Here is a 19,453-nt window from a genome sequence, read left to right as displayed (position 1 = left end):
CTAATGTAGATTGAAGGTGATATCCAATTGTGGAGAGTGTTGCAGCATTTGACTGATTGACTGTAGACTAAGTTCCATCCCTGGCACATAGTACACATCGAGGAAAATGAGATTCCTCCCAGCAGATTGAATCTAAATGTTGCCTTTGCCGACAACAATGTACTCTTCCCTTCCACCAAAAGTGACTGAATCTGAAAATGGTTGGTAGTTAGTGAACTAGTCTTTGCGGTGTGTGACATGACGTGAGGCACTTGAATCAATGTACTAGGTAGACAACTTCACATGATCTGTAGGTCTTTTAGCCATGAAGGCGTAAGAAGCGAATTTTCTTTACTCAGTATGCTCTACACTGTTCGCTTTAGGTTGCAAACCAGATTGCTTAGCTTGGGCAGCTAAGCGTTTTCTACATTCAACCTTCATGTGTCCATGCTTGACATGGTAGTTTCATTGAATGCTCTTTTTTTTGGAGCCTTCTGATGCTAGAGTAGAGAACTTTTGATGAGAAGACTGATATGAATGGGACTTGCCCTTGTCCTTCTGAAAGGATTTAGCAACAAAGGCTTGCTCTGTGGAAGTGGAGTGGGAATTGCTAACGAATTGTTGTTTCCACCAATCTTGTTGAAGCAGAAGTGTGCAAAGATCTGTGAACTTTAGATCAACACCAGTAGAAGTGATGTTGAGTCTTGATAAAATGCTCATAGGACTTGGGTAAACTTTTGAGGGTTGTTACCACCATGTCCTCTTCCTCTATCTTTCATCCAATGACAAGCAACTGATCACATATTTCCTGAATCTTATTCAGGTGTTCTTGGAGCGATGTCCGCTCATCCATGACAATAGAAAACAAAGTGATCTTGAGAAAGAAGCACCTGCTTTTGTCTGAAGTCTCATGAAGTTTCTTGAGATCCTCCCATATCTCGGCAGTTGTCTTGCTGGACAAAATCTAAGGGAGCTGATCATCAACTACGTATAATTTGAGAAGCATCATTGCCTCCCAATTATTCTAATCCCATGTATCCTAATTAGTACCAGCTGCAATTGGACGCTGTGCAACACACAAAACAATCTGATCAGTATTTCGATATTCAAAGATTGTTAGCATCTGTTGCTTCCACATGCCATAATTGCAACCTTTGAACTTCTGATTTCCCTCAAGCAAAATATTTGCTAGAGATGCCATAATATGTGAAGGCACGTACTTTGAGGCAAAAAATTAGAAGACTCAGAAAAAATGAAGAGGTATCTGAAAGAGCTTGAAAATCAAGGAGTATGTTGTTAGATTTTGGAATTGCTGGCTCAAAAATCGAGGCACCCAAAAAAAAAACGACCTAGTTGAGTTCTCAAAAAACCCACCAAGAATTTGCAAGAAAATTTTGGATCTAGTACAAAAATTTAGGGTTTCGAACAAAAATGTTTGGGGCTCAAAAAAGCTTCAAAACAATGGCAGATTTAGTAGAAAAAATACTGATTCTGGGCACAAAGTGAAGACAGGGGTTTATACAAACCCTAGAAGCCTCCAATAGGGTAGAAAACGATCATGATTAGGGTCAAAAATCAGAAAACAACAATCATGATTTTTGAAAAAACAGGTTAAAGAGACCATCAAGTGCAGGCATGCACTGAATATGAACAGATTGTGGCCCAGAAATGCCGTCAATACAAACGTATTTTGCAGAAAAGAGGCCATGAAAATGGAAGAGCAATGGCCACACATTGGAACTAGACATAAAGCGCATAGACTAGACAAGAAAGATGACACCCAGTGACAAAAACCCTATTTGGGTTTTTCAAAAAACATAGCCTAGAAATGATGCAGATAAAAAAAGTTTTTTAAAAGTCAAGGAAAAATTTCATTCAATTTTTTTCAAAAAAATGACTTTTTGTTCAGGTATTTGCTCTGATACCATATTACAAAGTAATTGATAAAATACTTGCTAGTTATTAACAATGATCATTAAATCAATATATACAAAAGAATAAACGATGTTTCCCTAGGAAGGGATTGTAAAGTTTAGAAACATTCTATTATAGCTAACATTAAACTAACAACTAACTAAAAATTAGAAACATTGTAATAGTTACATTAGATTACAAATAGATGACCATAAATAATAATAGAAAATAGACAAATAGATTTGAACATATAGTGTGGTTTTTTATACGAGCTCCTTGTATGTGGCATGATAAGTACCATTTATATCTGCACAAGACTGACTAATGATGCATTGTTGTTACGACTGTGTAGCATAACATAAGAAATATTATCAATATTTGCTTGTTATTGATTAGGATGCTGTGATAAATGATTATTACATATACATAATACATGCATAAGATTAGATCCTTTATATGTACTGATTGATTCCTAAGGTCAGCCATGATAGAGGAAATGGGAAATTACAAGTAGGGGAACCATGATGGGTTCTTCTTCTAGGTATGCCACCTCATGATATAAGTCGAGGGAGTCCCAGTTAAATTATATTAGACTAATAGTATTATTTTTTGCCTTTGTAGTAGAGTTACCAGAAATGCCGCCCCTTGACCTGTGACACGCGTATTGCTGTATCAGATACAAATACAGATACGGTACGTCACAAATATGGTGGGAACAACGTGTCCATCCATTTTTAAAAACATGCCATATTTTCAGCAATGCCAGAATTGCAGGATGCAATTTCATATAAAATCGAGCCGAATTCACAAATAAGTTTTTAAAAATAGATTGAGCCGAATATAGAAAAGCTCACAATTAACTACATATTTAGGGAAGAAATAAAATAAAAATTAGTAAAAATAAACCCCAAAGTCGTTGAATGATACAACACTCAATCGGCGATTGTTTTGGACTGCATCGATTTTTTTTTTTGATCAGTAAACGATTGAAGCCTTGTATTTATATTACATTGATTTGTTTTGGAGACTACAAAGATTTTTTGGAGCTTTTCTTAGCAGTGTTGGGCGTACGTCTGGTGCCTTCGTCGATCCCTGGTGCAGCTTGGTTCATCCATTTCTGTTGTAGCGTTTGGAGTCGACTGTAGGTAAATTATAATATTATATGATTTTAGGTTAATATTATTCATGCTAGATTTTCGTGAACATTTGTGATAAATTTATTCATTTGATTTTAAGTTTTTTTTTTAATATCATACGAATCGTAGTTCACATTTAATTATTATAAATATTGAAATTATATTTTAAAATTATAAATATTAAAATTAATTATAAAATTGAATAAATGATTAAATAGATATGAAAAATTAATAGCTTACGATTAATCTTATTTAGTTTTTTCAAAAATAAATTTATATTAAATTTACAACTATTAAAGTTTAACTTTATATTTATATTTATATTTAGATTTTCAAGAGTTTATAAAAATTATTAAATACTAATAAACTACCAAGTAAGATTGGTCCTTAAATAAAAATATTTAAAATTTTAATTTGTTTAAGTTTAATATTATTTAATTTTCTACAATGAGTTATATATTAAAATTAAAATTATAAGAAACTTTAAGTTAACCTGTACTTTTATTTTTATTTAACTATTTTATTCCATACAATTAAAATTGTTTTAGCAGTCATAGTTGAAATATTAAGTATATAATTTTGATGGACTTAGTAAATATAAATCTAAATAATTTATTAAATTAAATTTATTTTGAATTAATAAATACTTTAATTTAAGTTTTAAAGTAATATATTTTTAAATTAAATTTTAAATGAAATTTATTGAACATATATTATAGACTATTTAAGTTACATTGAATTATATTATTAAATAAATTTATAAATTATAATTACACTGTGTGTTGTATAAGCACAATCTAAAATTGTTTTTGTTTTATAGATTTTTTTGCAGGAAGTTAATAATGGCATCGTCTTCATGTGACATCAGAGCCTCAGAAAATGACAAGTGGATCAAATCAAATCCTAGATATCCATTATGGAAAGATGTAACCATCCTTGAAAAATTTCAAGGTGGTGGAGGTTTTAAATGGAGGTGTCATGAGTGTCTAATTGATTATAATGGTTCTTATACTAGGGTTCGTGGGGCACTTTTGTCACATAAAAGGTACTGGATGTGAAGTGTGCCCTGGTCCGATAGTTTGATGGTCAACCAGGGAAGGGATTGTCAAGTGAGAAGATTGCAAAGTATCAAAAAGAAGAGGACGAAGCTAATTATCAAGTTCAAATGTCAACTCAAAGGTCAAGTCAAAATAAACCTTCTTTGCATCCAACTTCAGGAACATCTAATGGTCAAAAGAGGAGCAATTTAGGACCTCTTGAAAAGGCATTTAATTTGTAAAGTCGAGAGGATATAGATCAAAATATTGCACGTTGTCTATATTCGAATGAAATTTCATTTAATGTGGTTCGCTCCATATACTAGCAAGAGATGGTTAGGTCTATTAGTGAAGCCCCAAAAGCATACAAAAGCCCTGGGTACGAGAAGGTTCACACTACCCTTTTGGCTAAAAAAAAAGATATTATTGATAGGCAGTTCCAAGTGATCTGAGATTCATGGAAAATTTCAGGGGTTTCTATCATTTGTGATGGATGGAAGGATGCTAGAAATAGGCCACTAATCAATGTAGTTGCAATGAGCTCGAAGGGGGCAGTGTTTTTGAGAGCAGTGGAATGCAAGGCTGAAGAGAAAGATACACAATTTATTGCCAACATTCTAATTGAAGCAATTGAATCCGTGGGGCTAGAAATTGTTATTCAAGTGATCACAGATAATGCAAAAGTATGTAGAGCAGCTGGGTTAGTCATGGAAGGAAGCTATCCAAACATTGGTGGACCCCTCGTGTAGTTCATTCTTTGAACTTGATTTTACAAAAAAATGGCAAAATTCAATGGATACAAAAGATTTATGAAGAAGCCAAAGAAATTCAAATGTTTATTAGTAATCATCACATGTTGCAGGCCATTTATAGACAATTTGCCAAGCTAGAGCTATTAAAGGTAAATTTCTTGTCTTAAAAATTTTCAATTTTTTTTAATTAAATGTTTTTATTTATTAAAATATATGGAAGTTTAATACATTTTAAAAAGTCATTATTGTTTGATTTAAGAAGCTAGTTGAGACACGCTTTGCTACACACTACATTGTTCTTAAAAGGCTTGTAGATGTCAAGCAAGCCTTGAAAAGTATGGTGATTAGTGACATTTGGACAGTATGGAGACAATCAGAAACAGATGGAGCAAATAATGTCAAAACTTTAATTCTTAATGAAGATTGGTGGGCTCAAATATATTATTTACTATCTTTCACTATGTCAATATACACCCTCATTCGTCGTTGTGATACTAACAGGCCAAATATTAGGCGACATCTATGATTGCATAGATACAATGGTGGAGCAAGTTAGAGATAGTATTACAGCAAAAGAGCAAGATCCATCTCAATTTTTTTATAAGCAAATATATGAGATAATCAAGAAGAGATGGGATAAAATGACAACTCCTTTGCAACTTTTGGCATATGCTTTAAACCCCAAGTACTACTGTACTGATATGTTAGCATTGCCAAGTAGGACAGCTCCAAATAGGGATGTTGAGGTCGTTGAAGGATATAAAAAAGCTTTCAAGAAAATGTTTACAGATCCCAGAGTTGCTGCAGAGATTCGAGATGAGTTTGGGACATTTGCATCCTCTGATGGAACTTATGCTGATGTTGAGACAATGGCAGATAAAAAAGAAATGGACCTCACAAAGTGGTGGAACTTCCATGGTGCCATGACTATACATTTGCTAAAGCTAGCTATCAGACTTATATCACAGGTTTAATTTTATATGAATTATTCGAATTAGAAATATTTATTATTTCAGTTTTATTTGATTTTTTATGTCTTTGTAACTTATAATGTGAACTCTTGTATTACAGGTTTCAAGTTCTTTTGCATCTGAGAGGAATTGGAGTACATATGGCTTCATCCATTCTGTGCAACGAAATAGGCTGGCAGCTAGCAAAGCAGAGGACCTTGTATATGTGCATGCCAATCTTTGTCTCTTGTCACATTCCTGCTCAAACTACATGAAAGGACCTAGTAAACTTTGGATGTACAACCTGAGATGAGCGACATTGATGCATCCATAAATATGTTGACACATTTCAATCTCATTGATGAAAATTTTGATATGGTTGGAGGATCCTTTGGTGAATCTTCAGCAGGTTCTGAGAGTCTAGTCGGCAGTCACACTTGATCCAACTATCCTAGCTTTTCAGAGCGTCTTGATAATATAGAGCTTGAGTTTCAAGACAATAGTGATGATATTTTTGATAGGATGTGATTCTACCAAACTATTAATGTATTTGAAGTTTTAAGTTTTAATAAAAAAGCTATATTTAAATATAGTATTTTGGAATATGTTGCAGTTATGTGTTCATATTGTTTTCATTATAATGAAAATCCTCTTTAGTGGATTTGAAAATTTGTTAAATATAAATAAATAAATAAATGTTCTGTATGAATGTCGTATCCTGCCGTTTCCAAATGAGAGGTCTCAAAAAATAGTCGTATCCATACCCGATACCGTACCTGTGTCCATGCAACTCTGCTTTGTAGTAATCCAGAGTCCAATATTGATGAACTTGATACACACACACACACGCACACACACACACATATTGACAACAATATGTAGATATAATTACTGTTTAACTTCTGAATCAATCTTATAATATATCTGCAACAGTCAGCTATTGCTGTGATGTAGTTGCTGCTTAATTTTTAAATATTCATAACAGACAATAGTCTGCTGTCTCCTTTATTAATGTGGTATGAATTTTGTAATTTGTTTGATGCATTAAACTGCCCAAAGATGGCAGTAATATAGGACAAAAATTCAGTCGACGTGACTCTAGGAAGCCCGTCAGCATGAGTCGACATGATTCATCGACAGGTAATACAAGTTTATATTAATTCATTATAACTTATAACCCCTTCAGTGGTATAAGTTAGAATATAATAGATTTCAATGTTAGAAAGGACGAACTTCCAGGACACCCTATTGTGAATACTCCTTCATAATCTCCATTATGGCAAGTGAATGCATTTAGAATGTTCAATCAAGGGAATCAGGATAGAAGTGACAAGTTTGAGGGGAATAGTTATAGGACACGTCACTAGGTATTCCACCTTATATGGATGGCATGGGCTACATGAGGCCAAGAGGGAAGGTGTATTTTCTCCTGGGCCTAGAGTAGAGGATCTCTAGGATTAGTCACCATATCTTTTCTATTGTGGAGCCCTCTTAAACAGGTCCAAACAATTTTTTGATTAGATCTATAATTCTAGTTTATGCTTTAATAAATGAAATATGTTTAATGTATTATGATCATAAATGATCTTCAACTTGTTTGCCGGGTCTCATTCAAAGTGAAAGGTATCTCGTATCCTACTTTGTTTTAATTAGAATTGTGACCTAGGGCTAATTTGGAGACACTACAAACCTTATAAAGGAAAAATTAAAAGTTAAATGCAAAGATTAAAAACCATAGGTGGATGTGAGACGTTGTGACCGCTTCACAAAGAGAACTTTCAAATTGAATTGTCAGGTGCATGTCTAGGGTGCAAGTGCACATTCGACAAAGGTTTTTTAAGGACTCACATCAAAGTTTGAAACCCTCATTGTTAGGTCTGTGCTTGGGTAGAGGGGTACACCTATATAATGTACAAATATTATATTATAGTTATCAAGTGCATACTAGATGATGAAGTGTACAACTATCTAAAGGAAATCAAAAGTTCAAGTTAACAACTCTTTTTGTTATTATAACATATTGGTGGGTGTGCAGAGCATAAGTGTGTGTCAATTAAATGAATTTAAAACATTGAAGTAGATTTTCAAGGTTTTTCAAAGGGTTAGCCATGATTAGTGAGATAGTTGTAGAATCATCAAAGTCATTTAGAGATCCCTATCTAGAAGACTTTTTAGTTGGTACCTTCTTAAGAGAAATAGTCATATTTTGGAATTTTTTATTCTCAATTGGACTTAATATAGTATGTATTTATTTTAGCATTTGTTTTTTATAACAGAGTTAGCTATTTTTAGATCTAGTGCCATGTGAGATATGTGTGTGTATCAAGTCATGGTTTTTATTAAATTCAATTTTACAAATTAGAGGTTATATGGTTTTGGTTTTAGTATTAGAGGGTAGGATCTTGTGGCAAAAATTGCATGTAATGCAATCAATTATTTTTAGAGTATATGTCGTATTTGGTTTTATTACTATATTTATTTTTGTGCCTTAGCTTTGCATTTGTTATAAATTAGTAAAATTACTGTTATTTTCCACCTAGATTACTAATGATAATTGTAAAGCTTGCATATTGCTGAATTGTTGTTCATCAAGTATTGTGATTGTTGATCCATAATTTACTGTGTATTTACTCAATAAAATTCATTACGCTTATCTCGATTCTATTTGCCTATTGAGATGTTTTGTTGAGTGCTGAGGTATATTAAATAACTATTAGAGTTAAACCTCTTTATTTTTGTTTATCTCTCTTCCGTAGAGTTACTTCTATTTCTAATGGCCACTCTTCTTTTATGTTTCTATATTCTCTCTCTATTCAATATGGAAACTTTCTCTCTCCCTTAAGATTGTTTCTATTACTCTCTCTTTGTTCGTTATAGAAACATTCTTGTGTATACTTGTATATATAGATCATTTATGATCTTTGTTTAATAACACATACTTTTTTAACCATAATATGATATCAGAGCTATTTTTTTTTGAAAAATAATAATTTCATTATTGAAATTTTCTGAGTTATCTTTTGAAATAGGTTTTGAAAATCTTTAATTTCTTCATGAAATTTTAGACTCAAGATTTTCAACATCCTTTGCCTGGGTGTGTTCAAAAATTTGTTTGTAGGGATATTTTTCTAAAATCAGTTTAAGGCTTTCTCTTGCAACTTGTGCATCATTCCACCTTTTTCCTACTCGCGTGACCAACTTCTCTTGAAAAACAACTGGCTTTTTGGCATTTTTGGGCTTCCATTTGACTTTTTTTTGGTGAGTCTATTAATTTGTAATTTTGTGGCCTTCTTTTTGAGCATTTTCGACCTGTTTGTTTTGCACATCTTTTGTAAAGGGCGACGTCTAGGGTGCTTTAAACCCTCTATCTTTGATTTTCGTCCAACAATGTTTGTTTTCCCACCATTTTTACTATCAAACCAACACTTTCTTGTTTTTTCCAAAAAATTGTTAGGTTTCCCTGTGAAACTCTTAGATTATTTGTTGTTTTGATTTTTTTTTGGAGATTCTTGGTGGATTTTGCAAATCTCAACTGGGTCGGTCTACAATTTTTTTTTTTCCTGGGTGTGTTTTCCGTGCCTCAATTTTTTGAATTAATAGATTCAAAATCTAATTTCAGATTCTTTATGGTTTTTAAGTGCTCTCTTTTGGGCGTCCTTTCATTTTCTCTAGGTCTTCCATCAATCTGCCTTGAAGTTCGTGCCTTTTCAAATATTCACGTTTGTTTGCATAAAAATCATGTAATGGCATCTCTCTCCAAGCCTCTCTTAGAAGGCAGTCAATGATTCAACGGAAAGAACTGCAACACTTGGAAGCAGAGAATGATGACGATCTTCGAGTACCTTTGCCTTGAGGAACTTGTTTTGGGTACTGATACTCGTCTTACTACAGTCACTGCTACCATAGACCAATATTGCAGAACATATAGAGTGGATTCCCTTGCAAATTTTTTGTTGTTTTAAAGTTAAATTGACCATTAAGGGAGGATATTAGAGTTAAATCTCTCTATTTTTGTTTCTCTCTCTTCTGTAGATTTACTTCTATTTCTGATGGTCATTCTTCTATGTTTCCATATTCTCTCTCTATTCAATATGGAAACTTTCTCTTTCTTCAGAATGTTTCTATTTCTCTCTGTGTGTTCGTTCTAGAAACATTCTTGTGTATACTTGTATATATAGATCATTTATGATCTTTGTTTAATAACACATTTATTATTTTACCATAATAACAACTTCTACCAATTTTGCAAGCATTCTATTGGAGGTCTTTGCAATGTTGATATTATGGCTTTTTAGTGAGGCTTAATTTAGTTTATCAAAGCCATTGTGTTTTTATTTATTAGTTTATTCAATCTTATGTATACTTGTAGTGTTTAGAATCTACATTTAGTTGAACAATATAAGTTTGTATTCGTAGGGATTTAAGAACAACTTGAAGTGGGGGGTGAGATTTGGTTTAGAAACAAAAAGTGGAAAATTACATCTAGAAGTAGATTTGCTTGCGACTGTCAATGCAATCCAATAGAGATGAACCCCTTAAGTGGAAACTCCAGAAATTGGTAGACACAATTTGGGAATTGGAAACTTATGACTTCCAAAGTAACCCACTTTTATAGGGAGGGTGATGATGTGGCCCATGAGATGGCCAAGTTGGCATCGAAATCACTCATGTAAGAGTTTGCAATGGTCTATGACATAAGCGGTCGACATTGGAAAAGGTGGAGACATCCTTTTATGTTATGTTGGTACATATGGATAGTGTGCCAAATTAAGATAGTAAAGGAAAAGGTAATTACCATTCTATTTGGAGAATGTCATAGCGAGGAATGATTGATGACTGTTATAGAGGCTTTAAGAAAATCTAGGCTTGTGTGCATGAGAGATATTCTTATGTAGTTTAGCAGTTATTCCTCCTAAGTTTTGTATGAGACAAGTACTATAGAAGGTTATGTCATGTGGCCTCACAATAGATGGAGTAAATAATGACACAGTGGGGGGACCTCTCGATAAATGTGGCGAAGAAATAATAGTTATGGGAAGGGAATATCGAGAATAAGGGGAGGAGTTTCCCTTTTCGACATTACAACTTTGAGAAAGTGCTTTGTGTCTTTGTATGGGTGTATAGGTGAAAATAGAGCTGGCAATAATGGACAAACTGATGAGGTTGCTGGACCAAAGAGGACAAATGGCTTGCTTTAACAATAGGTTGAGGCACATTTTCACATCAAGTCATTGTTTGGTTTTGCATGCTGTCAGGATGGTTTTGGGGACAAAGTATAGTTGGGAAGATCATTGGTGTAGAGCTAACTTGATTGTATTAGCAATGTTTTTGGCATCTATGTTGGATGCAAGCTAGACAAATGATATGACAAAGAAGACATGCAAGAAGCTGATAGAATAGAGTCTTAAGTAGAATTGGACAATGTTTCGGAAAATATAGATGACAAGTTGAGCATCCCTTTCCCAAAAGTTTTCTACTTGATTTGTAGGTGTGGGTGTGAGGTGGCAAAATATGCTATTAGTCGCTACTTGGACCTATCAATCATCCCGCATTGGTGTCAAATGGTGGGTTACAACGTGTCTTTTTTGAATCTAATGCTAGGGTTGGAAGAAAAGAGGAATGGGTGGTTATAGAGGTATATCTAGGAAGAAGATCTAATGAGATTTGATAGAGAAGGCTTGTCCATGGAGATGGATGGTGAAGGTGTCAGGGGGTTTGACAACGAGATGACAAACAACCTCTATTTGATGAGGACTTGTTGGGGTTTTTTGAGTCGCTACAAAATCATGTAGGTTGTGGCCCGAGTTGCAAATTTAAGACTCTAACACTTCTTTGGCAAGTGACAAAAGAAATTATTACTTTGCTCATGGTTAGAAAGTAATGGGGTTGTGGGAATTATGCTAAAGTTTGATAGTAAGGCTCCATTTTGTGGCAGGAGCTTTTTTAGATATTGTGGGGTTATAGGGTATAGACGCAGGATGTCCTTTTTGTGAATGGAGTTATATAGTGGCAGTAATAGTAAAATGTGACAGAGAAAATGTAAGTGGTTTGGCTGATCGAGACTCCTAGTTGTTTGTTCTTTGGGGTGTTTTTGATGTTGTTAACCCCTTTTTTGTAAAGACATATTAAGACTGTAATATTTCATAATTCAATATAATATGTGCAACCTTTTGAGCTGCTTTTTGGCTATTATTAAAAAAGATCCTATGTCATAAAAGCAAGGTCATTAGGAGACAGTGGTACTTGGAGACTCTAAAGACTAGTACTAGTATAACTAATTTTCAAAAATAAGAGATAGGGGGACTTAAAGATGCCTTTTTAAAGTATAATTGAATTATCTCTAGAAAATACCACTTTGAAAACAAGACAAATGGAAACTTTGATAATAACTTTAAAATTGAACAAAAATGTAGTTAAGGTTGCTTATACTGCTGGCAATGCTCAGGAAAAGAAAAGCATGATTTGGTTTAGAAAATAAAATGGCAATGAGCAGGAAAAATAAAATGGACAACAAACATGTGTCCCGCATCTGTTCCATGTCTGAAGTCCTTTTTTTTCGCGAAACAGCATCAAGTGAACTTTTTAGGGGTTTTAGTTCCACATTTTAGCAATTTTTTACTTTTCTTATTTCTATGAGGACATGCCTCAGTTGCAGAGATGGCAAGAGATGGTTGGATTCTTCTTGCTGAAAGCTCAAATGTTTCGTTGAGTCTCCTGGGGATAGAGATGTGTCTCCACTTCAAGATGTGTTTCATGGGGTTGGAGGGTCTTCTGGTTATGTAGCATAAAAGAAAGATGGAAACAATCAATATTCAAATTATCAACATGCTGCTGCCAGTTTAACAGGTTTTAATGCATTTCCCATGTAAAGCTGTGGTTGCAAACTCTTGGAAAGTCTATATAAGTAAGAAAGCATGCATTTAATTTCACAACTACAAGTAATCTCCGTGTCTATGGTTACAGCAACATTAGATTGTCTCAATATGAAGATAGCAGAAATAAAATATCACTTCACATAACCAAAGGAAGATTGCCTGGAATGTTTTTTGCAGTAGATATTAAATTCCCGGAAGGCGATCTTTCCTGTCAGAATTGGTTATCTTAGTACTTGTTGGATAGATGCATTGATTGAGTTTTCCCAGGGTAAGATTCATATAAAATTTGATTGTATCATTCAACTTCCCCGCTTTTTATCAAAGGTGTAGGCTTTTACTCTGGATGATGTCACTGTTTGTCACTCTGAAATTCTGTGATTGAATTAATTGGTGAAGCAAGGGACAATCCCTGGAGTAGTATTTTGAAATTAACAGTTTTGCATGGTCACTCCTAGTTTATAGAAGGCAATATTGCTCATATATCAGCATCTTTCTCCACAATGTTCATTTGAGGCTTTTCAGAGGTGGAAAGCAACTTAAGATTCCTTTGTTGGCATGCTAGACGTTCTCATCTTATGTTCAATTAAATCAGTTTGCCACACTGTCTTATATTCCAATTGTTGGAAATTTATTCAGCTCTCCCCTCAGGATTCGTGACAAGGGCTTAACCTCCTCCTATTTACTATAAGTTGAGTTGTTGTATCAACATTGACAGCTTGGTCTTTTGGTGCAATGGCAACCCCACTCTAACAAGTGGTATCAGAGCCTGGTCACAGGTTCGGATCCTCAAACCCTCGGGTAATGCTGAGGGGGAGATTGTTGGAAATTTATTCAGCGCTCTCATCGAGATTTGTGACGAGGGCTTAACTGCCTTCTGTGTATATAAGTTGAGTGGTTGTATCGAGCATTGACAGATCGGTCTTTTGGTGCATCGACAACTCCACTCTAACACCAATATATTGGAATTGATTGGGAACATGGAAGTGTTAACATTTCACTTCCATGGAGCAGATTTGGCATTGTTATTAGGCAGTAAATGCATCACTTAGCATAAGGATTACTTTGAATAAATATTGATAGTGCAACTTGTTAAGAATATAACCAGAATAATTCTACAGGTCTGATAAGTACAGACTGTACCTTCTTAGCATGGTTGATATATCCTATGAATGGCAAGTAATACATATTATGCATTTCCTATATGAGCCAGTGATTCCAAATAGACATTCTTGTTTTATATTTAACTAAACTAATATGAAGTTTTGTTAATACTAAACAGAATTAATGAAGTTGCCGATTTAGGGATAATAATGTTTTAATGCTAAACTAAGGGTCATGTCCCTTGAGGGACATACCCTCTAGAAGGATATATCTACGGGTTGTGAATGTAGATTGGAATACACACAATTCATAGCAGTCTGATCTTCCAAGCATTCTCTTTCCCACGAATACATAGTAGAGATCTGTACATCACACAAGTTCGAGCATAGAGTATTGGATCTGCATTATACAAAGTGTTTGCTTTTTCAAACAATTCATAATATTCAGAATACAAAGATATCATTCTCAGCAATCTAAAGTTTGATTCAAAGTCTGATTTAAAGTCTGATCCAAAGTCTGGTCCAAAATTAAGAATTTGCGGAGACTTTACATGGTATCAGAGCAAGGTTATTAAATTCAGGGCTTTGCAGATTTAGTCATCAGACTTTACATATACTTAGTAATCTTCTCCTATCTTCTATGGCATATACAATCAGGCCCGAAGACAGGTTTGACGGGAAGGAACACTTTGAAGCCTGAAAATTCAGAATCTTAATGATTCTTGAAGAGAACAATGTAAAATAGTTCGTTGATGGAGCATCCAAACAGCCCCTAGTTGAACCTCACAAATCCATATGGACCAATGGAAATAGAAAAGCCATTCAAATCATCTTGGATGGAGTTAAAAATGATGTCGTACCTATGCTTACAAAACACCAAACTGCCTACAATATGATGAATGCGTTACGGAATGCATATGAAGTAAACAATGCAACTAGGGTCCTTGCACTGAAAAGACAACTGAATCACATCCAAATAAAGAAAGGAGAATCGATAAACTCTTATTTCCTAAGAGTTTCCAGCATTAGAGATGAATTATCAATCATAGGAACCATCATTAATGACACTGAACTTATGCTCATGGCCATAGATGGATTGCCCGAATCATGGGAAACATTCGCACAAGGAATAAGTGCTAGAGATCAGCTTCCGGACTTTAACAGACTCAAGAATGATTGTCTTCAGGAAGAGTCAAGAATACTAAAGAGAGGAGGAAAATCAAGAGTAGAAGATGAAGAACTTCACGTCCTTAATGCAAACTCTTATAAAGGCAAGAAAAAGCCCTTCAAGAAGAAAAGGGGAAATCAGAAGAATGGGAAGTCCAAGAAAGATCTATCTAAAATAAAGTGTTTCAAATGTGAAAAATTTGGACACTATAGATCTAATTGTTTGGAAAATTCCAAACAATAGGCAAATTGTACAAATGTCATTAGAGAAGAAGATACTTATGATCTTGAGAACCGTGTTTTGTATTCCTCTCTATCAAATGAAATCTCAAATAAGGCATGGGTAATTGATAGTGGATCTTCTAGACATATAACAGGATACAAAGAAACTCTAGATTCCTTATCAGAAAAAGTTAATGGTGAAGTTACTATTGGTGATAACTCTGTACACTCAGTTGAAGGAATTGGTAGCTGCACTTTGAAACTAAAAATAGGAAATACTCTTCTTCTTAAAGATGTACACTATGTACCAAGGATTAAAAGAAACCTAATCTCAATTACAGCATTAGAAGATGATGGACACAATGTTGCATTCGTGGATGGCAAAGTATTAACTTGGACTAAGAACTCTTCCATCAAGAAAGCTAAATTAATTGGTCAAAGAAAGGGATATTTGTAGGAACTGAATATAGAACCTAGTAGATCCATCCAAGCCCTAGTTCACGAAGCTGAAGATTCAAATGAAATATGGCACAGAAGATTAGGGCATTTAAACTTTAAAACCTCATCAACGATGGAAAAGATGGTTACCGGATTACCTAAATTAAATAAAGATCACCCTAGTATTTGTAAAAGGTGTGCTCTGGGTAAAAGTACTAGAAGTCCCTTTCATGATAGTGCTAGGAAAACAAATAATTTACTAGAGTTAATTCATTCAGATTTATGTGGACCTATGTCTGTTCCCTCTCTTGGAGGATTCTGAAATTATCTTGTTCATAGATGACTTCTCTAGGAAAACATGGATTTATTTTTTAAAATGCAAAGAATTAGAAGAAATCCTACAAAGATTTAAAGAATTCAAAGCATTCACTGAAAATTTTTCAGGACATAAAATTAAAACCCTTAGAACAGATAATGGAGGAGAATATAGCTCAGACTTATTTAAAAGGTTTTGTAAAGAATTTGGGATCAAGAGGGAGTACACTGTTCCTTGTAACCCAGAACAAAACAGGGTAGCTGAAAGAAAGAATAGGACAATTATAGAAGCTTCTAGGGCTATGATTTTTGACCAAAATCTAGAATACTATCTTTGGGTAGAAGCCTCTTGTACTGCTGTAAATATTCAAAATAGAAGCCCTCACTCCTATCTTAGAGATAAAACCCCTAAAGAAGTATTTACTAAAGTAAAACCTAATATGAGTCATCTCAGAATTTTTGGATGTCCTGTATACATTCATGTTCCAAAAGAAAAGAGAACCAAATTAGAACCATCTGGGAGGAAATGAATCTTTGTAGGGTATAGTGAAACTTCTAAAGCATATAGAATTTTCATACCTGGATATAAAATTATTGAATTTAGCAGAGATGTAATCTTTGAGGAAGATCTTGCATTCAAAAGAGCCATAAGTTCTAATGAACCTTCTCCTTTATCAAATTTTGAAAGAGTTAGTGAATCTAAATCCCAGAGGGAGAACTTAGAAGAGGGAGAACTTAGAAGAGGTCGAAGATGAAAACATAAACCTTGAGGAAAGTTCAAAGAAAAGACCACTTTGGGTTATAAAAATAGTTGAAGTAGCTTAAGACTTTGCTGCACCCTCAGGATTTGTCAGAGAAAGTAAAAGACCTAAAAGATTCTCTAGTCATACTGCAAATATGATTGATTTATCCAAAATAGAGCCAACCAATCCTTCTGATGCTATTAAACATCCAGCCTGGAAGGAAGCTATGATAGAAGAATACCAATCACTTATGAAAAATGATGTTTGGGAAATAGTTCCAAGACCAAAAGAAAAATTTGTTGTTTCTTCCAAATGGATATTCAAAATAAAGCATGCTACTAATGGGAGTATTGAGAAATATAAAGCTAGATTTGTAGTTAGAAGTTTTTCTTAGAAAGAAGGGATTGATTTTGAAGAAACCTTTGCTCCTTTTGCCAAATATACTTCCGTACGAGCGGTCTTAGCAATTGTCGCATCTAAGGGATGGATGGTACATCAGATGGATGTAAAGACAACATTTCTAAATGAAAAGATTTCAGAAGAACTCTATTTGGAGCAACCAGAAGGATTTGAAACCCATGATCCTAACACTTTTGTTTGCAGGCTCAAGAAAGCTCTCTATGGGCTTAAACAGGTTTCCAGGGCCTAGTATGAAAGGATTGATAAATATCTCACTGGCTTAGGATTCTCTAAGAATGAAGCTGATCCAAACTTATATTATAAAAGAGATAAAGATGATATGGTAATACTGATATTGTATGTTGATGATTTATTAATCACAGGTGATGATCATCTTATAGATCAGTGTAAGAAAGATCTAACTAGAGAATTTGAGATGAAGGACTTGGGGCTTCTCCATCACTTCCTAGGATTGGAAGTATGACAAAATTCTAATAGTATCATATTGAATCAAGGAAAGTACACTTCAGATATCTTGAAGAAATTTGGAATGTGGAATTGCAAGTCTATGTCTTCTCCAATGGAGACCAATTTGCATAAACTTAAAGAAGCAGTTGCAGAATCACCTCCAATAGATTCTACTCTCTACAGACAGATGATTGGGTCCCTTATGTACCTAGTAAATACAAGACCTGATATTTGCTATGCTGTTCATGCTTTAAGTCAGTTTATGTGTGAACGTAAGGAGATTCACCTAGTTGCTGTTAAACACATTATGAGATACTTACAAGGCGCTCTTAATTATGAACTCAAATATGAGAAAGTTGCTTTAGATTTGCATGGGTTCACCAATTGGGATTGGGGTGGAAGTGTTAAAGATAGGAAAAACACTTTAGGATGCTGTTCAGTTTAGGATCAGCTATGATTTCATGGATATGCAGAAAGCAGTCTTCAGTAGCTCAGAGCTCCACAGAAGCAGAATACATTGCGACAGTGATGGCCTCTCAAGAAGCGGTATGACTGAGGGAGTTACTTGTGGGATTATTTGGGCAAGCCATGAATCCTATGATTATTCATTTTGATAATCAGAGTTCCATCAAGCTTTCGGTGAATCCAGTTTTCCATGACAGATCCAAGCATATTGAAATTCCTTACCATTATGTGAGAGATATGGTAGATAGGAATTCTGTAAAATTGGAATACATTTGTACTACAGATCAGACAACAGACATACTCACCAAACCTCTATCTAGAGTAAAGATAGAACATTTCAAGAGGAGACTTGGTATGGTTGAGTTGTAATCCATTTGTACTCTTTTGATTATTAATAAAATAATTTTATTTTTGTTAGGCTATTGACTGTTATGGGCTCCACCATGTGTAATCATTATTTAAGAGGTGACGATCTTTGAAGTAATGAATACTTGTGTAAAAGGCATTATGAGAGATGACGATCTCTTAGATAATGTACTAAACAGTAGATTTTACTGTAAGATCCAGAGGAGTTTTAGATCGTCTTGTGACATTGACATTGCTATGTTCATGGGTTACAAATTGGATAAAGGGAGAATCTTAGAATTCTCCGGGTTTATCCTGTATTCTAGTAGATCTTAAACTCAGGATCTTGTTGTGATTTAGAAATACCAGTCTCTATGAGTCACAACATGTGTCTTATCACTAGTAGCAGTGATTTGTCATAGCACAAGTTTAGTAATATGACGTTGTATCATGTGTTCTATGATACCACATACTAAGAAGAGATAGACAAATATAGAGTATTTATTCTTGCTTAAACACCTGTATTGATGTTGCTAGATATGATATCTCTCTGTAGGATTATCAGGTTAAGAGGGAGTGTTAAGAATATAACCTAAATAATTCTACAGGTCTGATAAGTACAGATTGTACCTTCTTAGCATGGTTGATATATCCTATGAATGGCAAGTAATACATATTATGCATTTCCTATATGAGCTGGCGATTCCAAATAGACATTCTTGTTTTATATTTAACTAAACCAATTATAAGTTTTGTTAATACTAAACAAAATTAATGAAGTCGCCGATTTAGGGATAATAATGTTTTAATGCTAAACTAAGGGTCATGTCCCTTGAGGGACATACCCTCTAGAAGGATATATCTACGGGTTTTGAATGTAGATTGGAAGACACAATTCACAGCAGTCTGATCTTCCAAGCATTCTCCTTCCCAGGAATACATAGCAGAGATCTGTACATGACACAAGTTCAAGCATAGAGTACTGGATCTGCATTATTCAAAGTGTTTGCTTTTTCAAACAATTCATAATATTCAGAATACAAAGATATCATTCTGAGCAATCTAAAGTTTGATTCAAAGTGTGATTTAAAGTCTGATCCAAAGTCTGATCCAAAGCCTGGTCCAAAAATTAAGAATTTGCAGGAACT

At 34.3% G+C, this 19,453-nt stretch overlaps 2 protein-coding genes across 2 annotated transcripts in view; both read left to right on the top strand.

Moving 5' to 3' along the window:
• LOC149532355 (methionine aminopeptidase 1A-like) overlaps nt 1-19,453 on the top strand; it is a 270,451-nt gene that overhangs the window by 12,894 nt on the left and 238,104 nt on the right. The window lies entirely within an intron of this gene.
• LOC149532356 (uncharacterized) lies at nt 5,104-6,210 on the top strand. Its single transcript, XM_089807593.1, has 2 exons — nt 5,104-5,786; nt 5,890-6,210. The coding sequence occupies exons 1-2, from the start codon at nt 5,235-5,237 to the stop codon at nt 6,079-6,081; spliced, it is 744 nt and encodes a 247-aa protein (XP_089663719.1). The 5' UTR covers nt 5,104-5,234; the 3' UTR covers nt 6,082-6,210.

This window comes from Cupressus sempervirens, chromosome 10, assembly GCF_028749045.1.
Source record: "Cupressus sempervirens isolate cs-2001-9-10 chromosome 10, ASM2874904v1, whole genome shotgun sequence".
NCBI lineage: Eukaryota > Viridiplantae > Streptophyta > Pinopsida > Cupressales > Cupressaceae > Cupressus > Cupressus sempervirens.
Note: the sequence above shows the minus strand (reverse complement) of the source record. Positions and strands in the feature narration are given on the sequence as shown.